General features: G+C 42.9%; 1 protein-coding gene across 1 annotated transcript in view; it reads left to right on the top strand.

Moving 5' to 3' along the window:
- The first annotated feature begins 1,238 nt into the window (after positions 1–1,238).
- Positions 1,239–17,048, top strand: part of Mkrn2 (makorin ring finger protein 2) — a 28,367-nt gene continuing 12,557 nt past the window's right edge. The window contains exons 1-2 of the mRNA XM_038320704.2: positions 1,239–1,370; positions 16,052–16,180. Coding sequence (XP_038176632.1) covers positions 1,345–1,370; positions 16,052–16,180 — 155 coding nt within the window. The 5' untranslated portion in view covers positions 1,239–1,344. The remainder of the gene's footprint in view (positions 1,371–16,051; positions 16,181–17,048) is intronic.

The raw sequence follows: 17,048 nt of genomic DNA, 5'->3' as shown, positions 1-17,048 counted from the left end.
TCCAGACAAAGTCTCACTATGAAGTCTTGGCTAGTCTGTGTAGACCAGGCTGGCCTCAAACTCACAGAGATCTAACTACCTCTGCCTCCTGACTAAAGGATTAGCATTAAAGGCGTGCACCACCGCACCTAGCCACAGGCCTAGTCGTGTGCAGACAGCCACACCTGCTGTGCATTCATGTGTCTAATACTATGGCGTGACCGACCAGAAGATAGCATTTCTTCTTTTTTGTTTGTTTTATGGAGACAGGGTTTCTCTGTAGTTTTGGAGCCTGTTCTGGAACTAGCTCTTGTACACCAGACTGGCCTCGAACTCACAGAGATCTGCCTGCCTCTGCCTCCCGAGTGCTGGGATTAAAGGCGTGTGCCACCACTCTCCAGCAAGACAGCATTTCTTAGCATTCCTCCCACCTCCAGTTTTTACATTCTTTCTGCCCTTCTTTCCATGATGTTTCCTGAGCCTTGCTTGCAGGGTTGGGTGTTGACATAGATGTCCTATTTACATGTTTAATACACTGCACTACTTCTATACAAGTGGAAAATATAAGTATAATGTTTCCAGGCCAGTATACTATTATTTTCTATGCAATGCCAAAAGATAACTTTTTCAAAGCTGACAACACAACTATAGTTTGCAAGAATCAAAATTATATATGTGTGTGTGTATACATATTGCTTCAATTTCTGTCTTCAGGTTTCTGCCTTGAGTTATGTATGTGTGTTTTCATAAAAAGACCAGAAGGAGAGGGGCTATTTAGGTTGGATATGATCAAGATACATAATGAAATTACTTAAAAAATATTATTAGAGTATGTCTCAGTGGTTAGGAGCACGGGCTTTTGCAGAGGACCAAAAGTTCAGTTCCCGGCACCCGCATGGCAGCTCACAACCGGCTGAAACTCCAGTTCCAGGTAATCTAACTCCCTCATCTGGCTGAGCCACTGCACCCACATGGTGCACAGCCATACATGCCGGTAAAAACACTCATACCATAAAATAAATAATAAAACTACTTTTGAAAAAGTCTGTCTTGGGAGATGTGGCCAAACCCTAGGCAGTAACGTCCCAGCAGATGACTGGCAAGTCTAGGATGCCAGACACGCTCCGCCCCGTAGTCTTGAAAACACGAGACCCGGAGGGTTAAGGAGTAAGGACCTTCCGGCTCCACGCCCCAGCGGAACTAATTGTGACGGTTAAGTTTCCGGCCGGCACCCTACAAGTAACGCACGCGCTGGGGTGGTGCGCGCTAGAGTGACGTAACTGCGCGCGCGGGCGGGGCCGGGCTGGGCCACGGCGGTGGAGGCCCTGAGAGTTCAGTGAGACTCCAGCCCGTGTCCCCGCCGCCATGAGCACCAAGCAGGTCACCTGCAGGTGAGTGCGCTGCGCCGCAGGGCCTTGGGCGCTGCCGGACGGCCGGAGGGAGGTGTGGGGCCGAGCCCGACCGTGGCGGGCCGTGTACAGCGGGGATAACACGCAGAAACCCGAAGGCCGCGGAGAGGCTGGAGCGGCCAGAGCATCTGCAGCGGCGGCTTGCAGAGAGTGAGCCGGGGGCGACTGCGGGGAAACCCGGGCCGGTCGCATTCCTTATCCTGAGATGATCGCTCATTTCGCGATGCAGGAAACCGAGACCACCGAGAGAGGTTAAAGCGAAACACATTTAGGAGCAGAAAGACGGTATTGATGGATGGATGGCTTGTTAGACGAGGTGGAGAACCAGAAAGCTACTCTTGTGACTGCTATTTTGAAGTTAAAATAGTTGGGTTGAGTAGCAACGTCGTAACTCGGTGACGAGCTTGTGGCTGTTATTGGGCTTTGCTGTGGATTTGCATGCTTGGGAAGTACAGCTTGTAAGCATCCCGAATGTGGAAATCCAAATTTTGAAATGCTTCAAAATTCCAAGCTTTTTGAGTGCCGACATGGTACTACAAGTGGAAAATTCCACACCATGAAATTTTTGTTATATTAAAAACAAAATTATTGGGAATGCTGTATAAAATTTTCAGGGTATGTATATACGATGAATTCCGTGTTTAGACTCTTGTGCTATCCCCCAAGACATGTAAATGAAAATACTCTAAATTACAAAAAAAAAATTAAGACACGCCCGAGCATTTTTGATAGAGGAGCTTCAGTTTATAAAAATTTCAGTTGGTTTCAGTGAATTAAAAAACATATGCCGGGCGGTGGTGGCACACGCCGTTAATTTCAGCACTTGAGGGGCAGAGGCAGGCGGATCTCAGTTCGAGGCCACCCTGGTCTACAGAGTGCGTTCTAGCACTGGCTCTGTAGCTACTGAAAAAAAAAAAAAAAAAAAAAAAAAAAAAAAAAAGGGACGAAAAGCAGAGATGTAGTTTGGCTATGTGATAAACATTTCATTTACTTCCCTTGTTACTTCTCATTACGACACCTTTATGAAGAGTTCTTTTTGAATTCGACATAAGGGTTAATTGAGCCAAATACCCAGGGCCCAGGTGGCTTATGTTAAGTAGTTATCAGAAAACTGCAGTTAGTATCTGTGTGTTAGCTAGTTTTATGTTTTCTTGACACGAGCCAGAGTCATTTGGGAAAAGGGAATTGATAAAATGTTCCTACCAGACTAGGCTGTGGTTCATTTTCTTGATTGATGGGGGAGGGCCCAGCTCCCTATATTGGTGGTGCCACCCCTGGACTTGTGGTCTTGGGTGTTGTAGGAAAGGCTGAGCGATCCAGTCAGCAGTGCCCCTCCAGGGCCTCATTGTTAGCTCCTGTCTAGAGTCCTTTATTGATTTCCTTTAGTGATGAAAACGCTTCTCCCAAAGTTGCTTTTGGTCATGGTGATTTAGCACAGCAGCAGAGACTTTGAGGCAGTCTGTCACGGCCTTGTGGATCATTGGTACTAAAATGTCCTTGTTGAGGGGGAATGCGCATGTGTTCACACCTTCTCTTTGCAGGAGAAAAATGTTCCTATCATAGTGTCCTACTTCTGATGCGGGCTACTTTGAAAATGACTTACTGGGTTTTTGTTGTTTGTTTGTTTGGTTGGTTTTTTTGAGACAGGGTTTCTCTGTGTAACAACCCTAGCTGTCTGGAACTAGCTCTTGTAAACCAGGCTGGCCTCAAACTCAGAGATCCTCTGTCTGCCTCTGCCTCCCAAATGCTGGGATTAAAGGCTTGCACCCGTGCCACCACTGTTATGGTTTTGGTCCCTGTCCCTTTAAGAGACAAGCCACGTCCATTCCCTCCCCATCCGCTGAGGCAGGCTGATCTTCAGCTTCCAGCCTGAGCTCACTCTCTTTTCCATCTTCCTCTCGGAGAAGAAGCTTCGCTTCTGCCTCTCTTCCCTCCCTCTCTCTCTCTCTCTCTCTCTCTCTCTCTCTCTCTCTCTCTCTCTCTCTCTCTCTCTCTCTCTCTCTCCCTCCCTCCCTCTCCTCTCTCTAATAAAGCTTTATGCCTATTTCCTGTGTCTGTGCTGCCACCGCCGCCGTTCGCCGCCACTCTGGTCACACGTGTTTCGTGAGTCTACGCGCAGCTGCCCAGCTACTATCTTTTTAAGAACAAAAACCACCATCTGGTCTTCTTGGTTCTTTTTGGTTGGTTGCTTTGGGGTTTTTGTTGTTGTTGTTGTTCATTTGTTTTTGTTGTTTTCTGAGACAGAGTTTCTCTATGTAACTTTGGAGCCTGTCCTGGAACTCGCTCTGTAGACCAGGTCGGCCTTGAACTCAGAGATCCTCCTGCCTCTGCCTTCCAAGTGCTGGAACTAAAGGCGTGTGCCACCACCTCCCGGTGAAAATAACTTACAAAATTGCTCACTTATGGTTTTGACAATTGTTTGAGGCAGGGTCTCTATTGTAGCCCTGTCAGTCCTTGAACTTGCTGTGTAGAACAGGCTAGTCTTGAACTCAGATCTGCCTATCTCTGCCCTCCCTTGCTATTATTAAAGGTGTGTGCCACCACACCTGACTGCTTTATGGTTTAATTCCACCACTTAAAGGCTTTTCTAAGATGTGTGACTACAAAAAAATTTTTTTTTAAATATTTATTTATTTATTATGCATACAATATTCTGTCTGTGTGTATGTCTGTAGGCCAGAAGAGGGCACCAGACCCCATTACAGATGGTTGTGAGCCACCATGTGGTTGCTGGGAATTGAACTCAGGACCTTTGGAAGAGCAGGCAATGCTCTTAACCTCTGAGCCATCTCTCCAGCCCCTACAAAAATCTTTATATAGTTCTTAAGTCAAGCCATTTTGATTCCTTTTTGGTTTTTTCTCTTTTGTACCTGGAGATAACCTGATCTGAAAGCTCTGTCTCCTAAGTAAGAGGGTCCTAAGGGCTGTTTCTGGGAAAGAATAGTTTCTGTTGAAGGGCTAACTGGTATTTGCGGACTTCTTTCTGCAGCCCTGTTGAGTCATACAGAACATGTGGTGCTGTATCGGTTGCGCTATACCTGACAAGAACAGCTTAGTGAAGGAAGGGTATACATTCTGATCACAGGTCGAGGTTACAGTTCGTGATGAAGGGGAGTCATGTGATAGGAGGAGCATGAGAGAGTGGCTCACATCACACCCAGAGAGCAATGACTATTGGTGCTCAACTCACTCTTTCTTTTTAATTCAGTCTTAATCCAGCCTAAGGAATGGTACCATCACATTCATGGTGGATCTTCCCACCTCAGTTGACCTAATCTGGATAGTCCCTCACAGACATGGCCAGAGGCTTGTCTCTTCAGTGATTTGCAGCCTGTGCTCTATCAACTGGACAGGAAAACAACCTCAGTATTATCAGGTTTTCCCTAAGCTTAGCTTCAGAGTGGTGCAGGTGTGATGGCTAGCATTGAGTCTCATAGCTCGTGCTCAATTAAAGGATATTTCAGAGCTTTTGTTTGTCTTTCTTTTTCTTTATTATTTTTTACATACCAATCTCAGTTCACCCTCCCTCTCCTCCTGCCACCTTCCCCCACCTCACCTCCCATCCACTCCTCAGAGAGGGTAAGCCCCCCTCCAGGTCATCTAAGCCTGTCCCATCACCTTGTTGAGGCAGGACCAAGGCCTTTCCCCACCACACCCCTGCCTAGGCTGAGCAAGGTATCGCTTTGTAGAGAATAGGCTCTGCAAAGTCAGTTCATGCACTGGAGTTAGATCCTGGTCCCACTGCCAGTGGCCCCATGTATGCCCAAGCCACACCATTGTCACCTGTATTCAGGGAGCCTAGTTTGGTCCTATGCAGGTTATCCAGTTGTCAGTCTTGAGTCAGTGATCTCCCACTAGCTCGGGTCAGCTGGTTCTGTGGGTGTCCCCATCATGGTCTTGACCCCTTTGTTCATATTATCGCTCCTCCCTCAGTTCTATTGTACTCCGGGAGCTCAGTCCAGTGGTCAGTTATAAATCTCTGTATCTGCTTCCATCTGTTTTTTGGAAGAGGGGTCAAGCTTCTCTGGAGTTGTGGACTGTAGATTGGTAGTCCTTTGCTTTATGAGTGGTATCCACTTATGAATGAGTCTGGGTTACCTCACTCAGGATAGTTTTTTCTAGTTCCATCCATTTGCCTGGAAATTTAGAGATGTAATTGTTCTTTACTGCTGAGTTACTACTCCATCCATTGTGTAAATATACCACTTTAAAAAAATCCATTCTTTTGAGGAGCATCTAGGTTGTTTCCAGGTTCTGGCAAGAATAATGCTGCTATGAACATAGTTGAACATATGTCCTTGTGGTATTATTGAGCATCCAAAAGTGAGTGGTGTTGCTGGGTCTTGAGGTAGATTGATTCCTAATTTTCTGAGAAATTGCTATACTGATTTTCACAGTGACCGTACAATTGCTCTCCAACCAGCAGTGGAGGAGTGTTCCCTGTACTCCACATCCTCTCCAGCATAGGCTGTCATCCGTGTTTTGGATCTTAGCCATTCTAATTGGTATAAGATGATATCTCAGAGTTTTGATTTGCATTTTCCTGATGACTAGGGATGTTGAGCATTTCTTTAAGTGCCTTTTGGCCATTGGAGATTTTTCTGTTGAGAATTCTCTGTTTAGATCTGTACCCCATTTATTAATTGCATTATTTGGTAGTTTGATGTCAAGTTTCTTGAGTTCTTTGTATATTTTGGAGATCAGCCCTCTGTCCGATGTGGAGTTGGTGAAGATCTTTTCCATTCTGTAGGCTGCCGTTTTGTCTTGTTGACCATGTCCTTTGCTTTACAGAAGCTTCTTTGGAGGTCCCATTATTAATTGTTGTTCTCAGTGTCTGTGCTACTGGTGTTATATTTAGGAAGTGGTCTCCAGTGCCAATGCATTCAAAGCTGCTTCTCACTTTCTCTTCTTTGTGGTTCAGTGTGGATGGATTTATGTTGAGGTCTTTGATCCATTTGGATTTGAGTTTTGTGCATAGTGATAGATATGGGCCTATTTGGATTCTCCCACATGTCAACATCCAGTTACACTAGCACCGTTTGTTGAAGCTGCTTTTTTTTTTCCACTTTATATTTTTAGCTTCTTTGTCAAAAATCAGGTGTTCATAGGTGTGTGGGTTAATATCAAGGTCTTCAGCTTGATTCCATTGGTCCACCTGTCTGTTTTTATGACAATGCCAAGCTGATTTCATTAATGTAACTCTATCATAGACCTTGAAGTCAGGGGTGGTGATGCCTCCAGATGTTCCTTTATTGTACAGGGTTGTTTTGGCTATCCTGGGTTTTTTTGTTTCTCCATATGAAATTTAATATTGTTCTTTCAAGATTTGAAAAATTGTGTTGGGATTTTGATGGGTATTGCATTGAGTCTGTAGATTGCTTTTGGTAAGATTGTCATTTTTACTATGTTAATCTATCCATGAGCATGAGAGATCTTTCCATTTTCTGATATCCTCTTCAGTTTCATTCTTCAAAGACTTAAAGTTCTTGTCATACAGGTCTTTCATTTGATTGGTTAGTTACCATATGATATTTTATATTGTTTGTGGCTATTGTGAAGGGTGATGTTTCTCTGATTTCTTTCTCAACCCATTTATTATTAGTATATAGTATATAGGAGGGCTCCTGATTTTTTTTTTTTTTAGTTAATCTTATATCATTACTGAAGGTGTTTATCAGCTATAGGAGTTCCCTCATAGAACTATCATATCATCAAAAATAGCAAAAGTTTGACTTTTTCCTTTCTAATTTGTATGCCCTTGATCTCCTTTTGTTGTCTTATTGCTGTAACTAGAACTTTGAGTACTATATTAAATAACTATGAAGAGAGTGGACAGCCTTATCTTGTTCCTGATTTTAGTGGAATCACTTTGAGTTTCTCTCTGTTTAGTTTGATGTTGGCTGTTGGCTTGCTGTATATTGCCTTTCTTATGTTTAGGAATGTTTCTTGTATCCATGTTCTCTCCAAGACCTTTATCTTGAAGGGGTGTTGGATTCTGTCGAAGGCTTTTTCCAGCATCTAATGAGATGATCATGTGGTTTTTTATTTCAGTTGTTTATATGGTGGATTATATTGACAGATTTTCATGTTGACCCATATCCCTGCATCTCTGGAATGAAGCCAACTTGATCAAGGTGGATGATGTTTCTGATGTGTTCTTGGATTTGGTTTGCCAGTATTTTATTGAGTGTTTTTGCATCGATGTTCATGAGGGAGATTGGTTTTTGTAATTCTCTTTCTTAGCTGTCTTTGTGTGGTTTGGGTATCAGGATAATTGTAGCCTCATAAAAAGAGTTTGACAGTGTTCCTTCTTCTATTGTGTGGAACAATTTGAGGAGTATCAGTATAGCTCTTTGAAATTTCTGGTAGAATTCTGCACGGAAACAATTTGGCCCTGGGTGGGCCTTTTTGGTTGGGAGGCTTTTGATGATTGTTTCTATTTCCTTTTGGGTTATAGATCTATTTAATTTGTTTATTTGGTCTTAATTTAATTTGGCATGTGGAACTTACCCAGAAAATTCTCAATTTCCTTTAAAATTTCTAATTTTGTGGAGTACAGGTTTTTGAACCCGATGATTCTCTGGATTTCCTCCATGTTGTTATATTCCCTTTTTCATTTCTGATTTTGTTATTTGGATATTCTATCTCTTATTTGGATGAAGGTTTATCAGTCTTGTTGATTTTTCTTGAAGAACCTACTTTTTTTCTCGTTGATTCTTTATATTGTTTTCTTTGTTTCTATTTTATTGTTTTCAGCCCTCAATTTGATTATTTCCCACCATCTGCTTCTTCTGGATGAGTATGCTTCTTTTTGTTCTATAGCTTTCAGGTGTTCTGTTACCTTGCTAGTGTGGAATTTTTTCAGTTTTTTTTTCGGTTCATCTTATTTTTTTTTAATTGTTTTTATTGAACTATATATTTTTCTCTGCTCCTCTCTCTCCCTCCCTCCCTCCCTCCCTCCCTCCCTCCCCTTCTATCCTCTCCCATGATCCCCATGCTCCCAATTTACTCAGGAGATCTTGTCTTTTTCTACTTCCCATGTAGATTAGGTCCATGTATGTCTGTCTCTCTTAGGGTCCTCTTTGTTGTCTGTGTTCTCTGGGATTGTGAATTGTAGGCTGGTTTTTCTTTGCTTTATGTCTAAAAGTCACTTATGAGTGAGTACATATGATATTTGTCTTGCGATACCTCACTCAATATGATTTTTTTCTAGATCCATTTATTTGCCCGCAGATTTCAAGATGACATTATTTTTTCCATTGTGTAGTACTCCTGAGCAGCAGTGTTAGAGCTGACGCTAAGGTGGCCTGGTGAGCGCTGGTAGCATGGTCCCCAGTCCAGCCTCCCAGCAGGCCTGCCCACACCTCACCTCTCTGCCCTTTCTTTCTGGCCCATTGTCTGCCCTGCAGCATGTTCTTCTAGTCTCCTCCTGGGCTGGCTGGCTGCAGCTCCAGCTCCTGTCTCTGCTTCCCCAACACTCAGCCTGCACTTAGAAGTTCACATGGGTGCGACCTTCCGGGTCCTTTTTAGACCTTTATAAGAGCTGCACTCTGGGGAGCCTGAATAAGACTGAACTGAATAGCTTACACTGCACCCAGTCATTTATGAGCAACATCAATGTACTGTTAACTACAATGGAAACGTTGTAGAAACCAGTGTATTGTTTCTCAGCAGACACATTGTAGAAACCAGTGTATTGTTTCTCAGCAGACACATTGTAGAAACCAGTGTATTGTTTCTCAGCCGACACATTGTAGAAACCAGTGTATTGTTTCTCAGCCGAAAAGTTGGGAAGTGCAGGTGCTGAAATAAGGAAAACACGTGATGGCCTAGATTCCACCAGCCTACTGTAGGTCTGGCCAGCTTTTAAAGTTTTCACCCCTTTATATATTGAGATATTGAGTTTATTCTCCCCTTCCACTTCCCACCCCCTCTTTTTTTTTGAGACAGGTTATCTCTGAAGCTTTGGAGCCTGCCCTGGAACTAGCTCTTGTAGACCAGGCTGACCTTGAACTCACAGAGATCCACCTGCCTCTGCTGGGACTAAAGGCGTGCTCCACCAATGCCCAGCTCTCCACCCTCTCTCTCTTTTTTAATTGATATTTATTGAGCTCTACATTTTTCTCTGTTCCCCTCCCTGCCTCTCCTCTCCCCTCTTTAACCCTCCTCTAAGGTCCCCATGCTCCCAATTTACTCAGGAGATCTTGTCTTTTTCTACTTTCTACTTCCCATGTAGATTAAATCTATGTGAGTCTCTCTTGTAGAAGGAGCTGCGGGCTGCATCCTGCCACCCAGCTAGCTTTACACCCAAAATAATTACACGGAAACTGTATTCTTTTAAACACTGCCTGGCCCATTAGTTTCAGCCTCTTATTGGCTAATTCTCATATCTTGCTTTAACCCATATTTAGTAATCTGTGTAGCACCGTGAGGTGGTTGTTTAAACAAATGATGGAGGAGGGTCATCTGTCTATGTGTTACTTTCACTGGTTAATAAAGAAACTGCCTTGGCCCTTTAATAGGACAGAAAATTAGGTAGGCAGAGTAGACAGAACAGAATTGTGGGAGAAAGAAAGAAGAGTCAGGCAGACACCTCAGGCAGACACCATGCCTCTCCTCTCCGAGACAGATGCAGGTTAAGATCTCTCCTGGTAAGCTACCACCTCGTGCTACACACATTAATAGAAATGGGTTAAGCAAGATGTGAGAATTAACCAATAAGAGGCTGAAACTAATGGGCCAAGCAGTGTTTAAATGAATACAGTTTCCGTGTAATTATTTTGGGTAAAGCTAGCCAGGTGGCAGGACGTGGTCCGCCGCTCCATCTACATCTCTTAGTGTCTTCATTGTTGTCTAAGTTCTCTGAGATTGTGGTTTGTAGGCTGGCTTTCTTTGCTTTATGTTTAAAAACCACCTATGAATGAATATGTGATAATTCACTTTCTATGAATTAATTCTTTCTATGTCTGGGTTACCTCACTCAAAATAATGTTTCTAGGGCTGAGTACTGGCTATTCTTCCAGAGGTCCTGAGTTCAATTCCCAGCAACCACATGGTGGCTCACAACTGTAACATGAGGGCCAGGCTCATTGGGACTTCTGTCCCGCCCGGTTCCCCAGCGGTTCAGTTCCAGAGAAAAATCACACAAAGAGTCTACATTAATTATAAACGGATTGGCCCATTAGCTCAGTCTTATTAGCTCTTGTAGCTTATATTAAGCCATTATTCTTATTTATGTTAGCCACATGGCTCGATACCTTTCAGCCGGGCAGGTTACATCTTGCTTCTCAGTGGTCTGGGCAGGAATGGGAGAGGAATCGGCTTCCTTCTTTCCACCATTTTCCTGTTCTCATCACCCTGCCTCTACTTCCTGTCTGGTTGACCTGCCTATACTTCCTGCCTGGCCAATCAGCATTTATTCAAAATATGATTGACAGAATACAGACAATTCTCCCGCACCACACAACCATCTATAATGAGATATGTTGCCCTCTCCTGGTATGCAGGCAGAACAATGTATACACAGTAAATAAATAAATCTTATTTTAAAAAATGCTTTCTAGCTCCATCCTTTTTTCTGCAAAATTCAAGATGTCGTTATTTTTTTCTTCTATGTAGTACTCCATTGTGTAAATGTACCACATTTTTCTTGCATTTAGGTTGTTTCCAGGTTCTGGCTATGACAAACAATGCTGCTGTGAACATAGTTGAGCACATGTCCTTGTGGCACAATTGAGCATCCTTTGGATATATACCCAAAAGTGGTATTACTGGGTCTTGAGGAAGGTTGTTTCCTAATTTTCTGAGAAATTGCCACACTGACATACAAAGTGATTGTACCAGCCTGCATTCCCATCATCAGTGCAGGAGTGTTCCCTTTTCCCCACAACCTGTCAAGCATAAGTTGTCATCAGTGTTTTTGATTTTGGCCATTCTTTCAGATGTAAGATGTTTTGATTTGCATTTCTCTGCTGCCAAAGGATGTTGAACATTTCCTTAAGTGTCTTTCAGCCATTTTAGATTCCTCTGTCTAGGTCTGTACTCTTTTTTTTTTATTGGATTATGTGATCTTTTGATGACCAATTTCTTGAGTTCTTCGTATATTTTAGAGATCAGACCTCTGTCTGATGTGGGGTTAGTGAAGATCTTTTCCCATTCAGTAGGCTGTCATTTTGTCTTGTTGACCGTGTCCTTTGCTTTACAGAAGCTTTTCCGTTTCAGGAGGTCCCATTTATTTATTGTTTCTCTCAGTGTCTGTGCTGCTGGGGTTATATTTAGGAAGTGGTTCCCTGTGCCAGTACGTCAAGTGTACTTCCCACTTTCTCTTCTATGAGGTTCAGTGTGGCTGGCTTTATGTTGAGGTCTTTGATCCATTTGGACTTAAGTTTTGTGCAAGATGATAGATATGGGTCTATTTTCATTCTTCTACATGTTACTATCCAGTTATGCCAGCACCACTTGTTAAATATGCTTTCTTTTCTCTGTTAGATATTTTTTGCTTTCTTGTCAAAAATCAGGTGTTCAAAGATGTGTGTGTGGATTGATATCCGGGTCTTCTGTTCCGTTCCATTGATCCTCCTGTCTGTTCTTATGCCAATACCAGGCTGTTTTCAGTACTGTAGCTCTGTAGTAGAGTTTGAAGTCAGGGATTGTGATGCCTCCAGAAGTTCTTTTATTGTTCAGGATTGTTTTGGCTATCTTGGGTTTTTTGCTTTTCCATATGAAGTTAAGTACCGTTCTTTCGAGGTCTTTGAAGAATTTTGCTAGGATTTGATGGACATTGCATTGAATCTGTTCCACCCTCTTTTTTAACTCTTCTGTAAGTGCCCCTTATCGTAGACAGTTCAATATTTCCAAGGATTACTAGTTTTAGCATACTAGTGTATGTTTATATTTTTAAACAAAATGAGATCCTATATATGGCAAATTTTCTTTTTCTTTTTTTCTTTTTGAGACAGTGTTTCTCTGTGTAAAAGCTCTGACTGTCCTGGAACTCGCTTTGTAGACCAGACCAGCCTCGAACTCACAAAGATCTGCCCACCTGAGCCTCCCAAGTGCTGGGTTTAAAGGCATGTGCCACCACTGCCTGGCGGTGTATGGCAATTTTTAAAGACTATTGTATGTCCTGCTTGGTTGATTTTTGGTTTTTGGTTTTTTGTCTTACTAACTAAAACTAGAGTTACATGGTCTTTAAAGTGGCCATTAGATTAGCCTGTAGGCCAGCCTGCTGCTGCTTTTTCTTGATTAGTAATTAGTGTGGATAGTCCAGTTCATTGTGGGCAGTGCTACCCCTGGGCAGTATAAGAAAACAAGTTGAGCAGGCCAGTCATCAGCATTTCTGCCTTGAGTTCCCCTCACTGGTAGACTGTGACCCAAGACTTGAAGCTGAAATAAGCCCTTTCTTCCTCACATTGCTTTTGCTCATGGTGTGCATCATAGGAGTAGAGACCCTAAAAACATATGCTAAAGTGAATCTAGATAGCTTAGGCTTTGCCAGGGCATGCATGTCACAGTTGTGTGGCTTTGGTACATTCACAGTTGTGTAAGCAATCTTCAGGGCACAGCCTGTGAGACAAAATACCGTGCTGAACTCCAGTCTCCCCCTTAACTGCCAACAATCTCTCCTCTCTCCTTTGGTGAACTTAATTGTTCAGAGACCTCACATGTATCTGTCGTGTCGCTTAGCAGTCATGGAGTTTTGAGTTGGGAATGTTTTCCCTTTTAAGGCTGAATAATATTCCATGATAGGTACATTCTGCTTTTGTGGGGTTTGTGCATGGATTATTATTATTATTATTATTATTATTTGTTTTTTGGGTTTTGTTGTTTGCTTGCTTTTGGTTTCTCGAAAAAGGATTTCTGTGTAATAGTCCTGGAACTCTTTTTGTAGATCAGGCTGGCCTCAAGCTCACAGAGATTAGAGTGCTGGGATCCAAGGCGTGCTCTATCACACCCACCTTTTGTTTAGTCTTTTTGAGACAAGTTTTACTTCGTGGCCCTGGCTGATCTGGGACTTGTTATGTAGACCAGACTGGCATTAACTCACAGCAGTCAGCCTACTTCTGCCCTCTGAGACATACTGAGTATGTCTGGCTGTATGTAGTTTTATAATCTGTAGGTGGAGTTTTTCTGTCCTGACCACCTGTTCCCAAATAATAGACAGCAGCTTCCCAAACAACTGATTTGGAGACTTAATATACATTAAAATGCGCAGTCAATAGCTTAGGCTTGTTACTAACTAGCTCTTACAACTTTAATCCATTTCTATTAATCTATGCTCTGGTGTTTTGTGTGTCCGACTGACTGGCCAGCACCCCTGCTCTGCCCTTCCTCATCCCATCATTCTCAGTTTGACTTTCTCGCCTAACTTTATCCTGTTCAGCTATTGGCCAGTCAGCTTGCTAACTAAGCCAATCATAGCAGCATCTATCCACATAGTGCACAGAGGGTATTTCACAGCGACAGTCTGCTCTTTCCAGCTGTGTTCAGTTCTGTGTCAGTGCATTTCCTTTACTTGGAACTTGGGCATCACGAACTCCCTATGTAGTCAGGGCTGACCTTGAACTGCTCCACCCGCAGAGCTGACTGACAGCACCTCAAGTACTGCCACTCCCAGTGATGTTCCTTCTGCATAGTGGATGAACACACTGCCAGCCCAGCTACATCACCAGCCTCAATAAATGCTCATTTTACCAGTTAGTATGGACCATGGCCTGGTTCATACTCAAGACATTAGTGGGTTGTCTCAAAAAATGTCTTTTATATTTTTTACCATATTTTGAAGTCTGATGACGAGATGTGCTGACCACCTGGTTACCACCCATACCCCTTGTGTTCTGCTTGCTTGTCTAGCCATCCTCCCCGCCCCCCCCCCCCCGTCTTTAAGGGTTTATTGAGCTGTAACTTACAGAAACTTGTTAGAAGTGTGTCAAAGTTGCTTTGTTTTTTTTTTTAAAGATTTATTTATTATGAATATAGTGTTCTGCCTGCATGCCTGGAGGCCAGAAGAGGGCTCACCAGATCTCATAGATGGTTCTAAGCCTCCTTGTGAATGCAGGAAGAGCAGCCAGTGCTGTAACCTCTGAGCCATCTCTCCAGCCCTGGTTTTTGTTTTGTCTTGTTTAGTGTTGTCAGTAGTTAAGTTGAATATATGTTGTTATGTGCACCATCCCAGAACTATCCCTGTGCCCAGTGTACACTCTGGTTCTCCTTTTTATTTCTATTTATATGTGTATATTATATGTGATCTGCCTGTATGTATGACTGTACAATATGCATGCAGTGCCTGAGGAAGCCAGAAGAGTGTGTGTCAGGTCCCCCTGGAACTGTAATGCCATGAGTGTTGGGTAGGAATCAAACCCAGGTACTCTGGAAGAGCAGCCAGAGTTCGTAACCACTGAGCAATCTCTCTAGACAAGTGATTCTCAGCCTTCCTACTGATGCATTCCTTTAATGCAGTTCCTCATGTTGTGGTGACATGAACCATAAAATTATTTTGTTGCTACTTCATAACTAATTTAACAAATCATAATGTAAGTATCTGATATATTGGATATATAATGATGTAACCCTCCAAAAGGGTCATGACCCACAGGTTGAGAATCGCTGCTCTAGACCTTCTATTTGTTTTTTCGAGACAGGTTTTCTCTGTGTAGCTCTGACTGACCTGGAACTCACTGTAGATCAGGCTGGCCTTAAGCACACAGAGATCCCCTTGCCTCTGCCTCCCTAGTGCTGGGATTAAAGTTGTTCGCCTCCACCATCCAGCTGCTTTTCTTTAAGTCAAGATCTCGTATCTAAGCTGGCTTCAAATTTGTTAATGTTGCTAAGGATAACCTTCAATTTCTGATCCTCCTGGCTTTTCTGAGTGCTGGGACTCTAGGCATGTACCACAACATCTGATTTATTCTGTGCTGGGAGTGGAACTCATGGCTTAGAACGTGCTAGTCAAGCATCCTACGAAGAGAGCTAAATCCCCAGCATCCTAAGAGTGTTAAGTTAATTTCAGATGTGTGCCACCATGCCCAGCATCTCGTATGTTGTTTGATGCCACACTGTCTTTGTAACAACTTCATGAAGCAGTAGGTGGTGTTATCTCTACATTTACAGGTGAATCAGCAAGGATAGGGAAGAGGGCTTTGTGACTTGGCCTGAGCCCAGTCAGTCATCTTTTAACTCCCAGAGCTCTGGGAGTATGGGGAGAGTGGGTTTTCCTAACATGTTTTCCCAATTGTGAAACTTACATCTCACATATTTAACATAAATCAAGAGCTTATCCATATAAGGGTTTTTGAAAAATATTTTCTGTGTATGAATGCTTACTTGCATGTATTTTTATGTACCACACATGCAGTGATGAAAGAAACCAGAGGAGGGCATCAGATAGTTGTTAGCTAAGATATGGGTGCTGGCAACAGAGACTGAATCCTCTACAAAAATAGCAAGTACTAGTAACCACAAAATCAAATCTCCAGCCTCTAATATAGAAACTTTTGAGATCATTTTTCTTCTGAAGAGCTAGTCTTGGGTCATTGTAGTGCATGGAAAATCACTTTGTTTAGAATCAAGGAAAAGGAACAGTATGGGCGGGGCTGGTATGTAGTTCTTGAGAATGCCGCTTCCCCCCAAGGCATGACTCAGCTGTTCTTTGTTTGTCTCCTCAGGTATTTTATGCATGGCGTGTGTCGCGAAGGCAGCCAGTGCCTGTTCTCACATGACTTGGCGAATAGCAAGCCATCCACCATCTGCAAATACTACCAGAAGGGCTACTGCGCCTATGGTGCACGCTGCAGGCAAGGCTGCCGTGACTGTGGCAACTGAAGTGAAGCTGTGTGTGGAGAATGGGGCTTGTCTTTGGTTTTATGCCTCCCAGGCTGACTTCAAACCTGCTATGTAGCCAAGGCTGGTTTTGAGCTTCTGCTCTAGCCCCAGTGATGGGAACACAGGTCTATGCCACATACATACTTCCTGACCGTGGTCTTAATGAGGGGAAGTTTTAAACTTAAAATTGTACTTAGAATATTAATAATCGGTATTTTTCTTTTTTAAACCCTATATAACACACCATAGACTTTCCCATTGCCACCAGTGTTGGAGGAAGCCACTTGTTGGTTTGTAGATGGAGTTGGTGGGGCTGCGTCCCACTACCCTGCTAGCTTTACCCAAAATAATTACACGGAAACCGATATGGCCCGTTATCAGTAGCTTCTTATTGGTTGATTCTCATATCTTGCTTTAACCCATATTTAGTAATTTATATAGCACCACGAGGTGGTCGCTTACCAGGAGAGATCTTAACCTGCGTCCATCTCAGAGAGGAGAAGCATGGCGAATGCATATGGCGACTGCCTGAAGCGTCTCCCCAACTCTGCTTCCTTTCTCCCACAATTCTGTTCTGTCTACCCCGCCTACCTAATTTTCTGTCTCTTAAAGGGCCAAGGCAATTTCTTTATTAATAATGAAAGTAACACATAGACACTCCTCCATCATTTCCCCTTTTTCTGTTTAAACAAAAAAGAAAGGCTTTCACTTTAACATAGTAAAATTACATATAACAAAACAGTTATCAAGTAGGAATTACAGTTACAATATTTATAACCATTTTATCTTTTATCATAACAAAGGAAAACAACTATAACTATCTTATCTATTCTTCAACTC

The sequence above is a fragment of the Arvicola amphibius genome, chromosome 2 (assembly GCF_903992535.2).
Source record: "Arvicola amphibius chromosome 2, mArvAmp1.2, whole genome shotgun sequence".
NCBI classification, from domain to species: Eukaryota; Metazoa; Chordata; class Mammalia; order Rodentia; family Cricetidae; genus Arvicola; species Arvicola amphibius.
The sequence above is the reverse complement of the archived record's forward strand: the minus strand, read 5'-3'. Positions and strand labels throughout refer to the sequence as shown.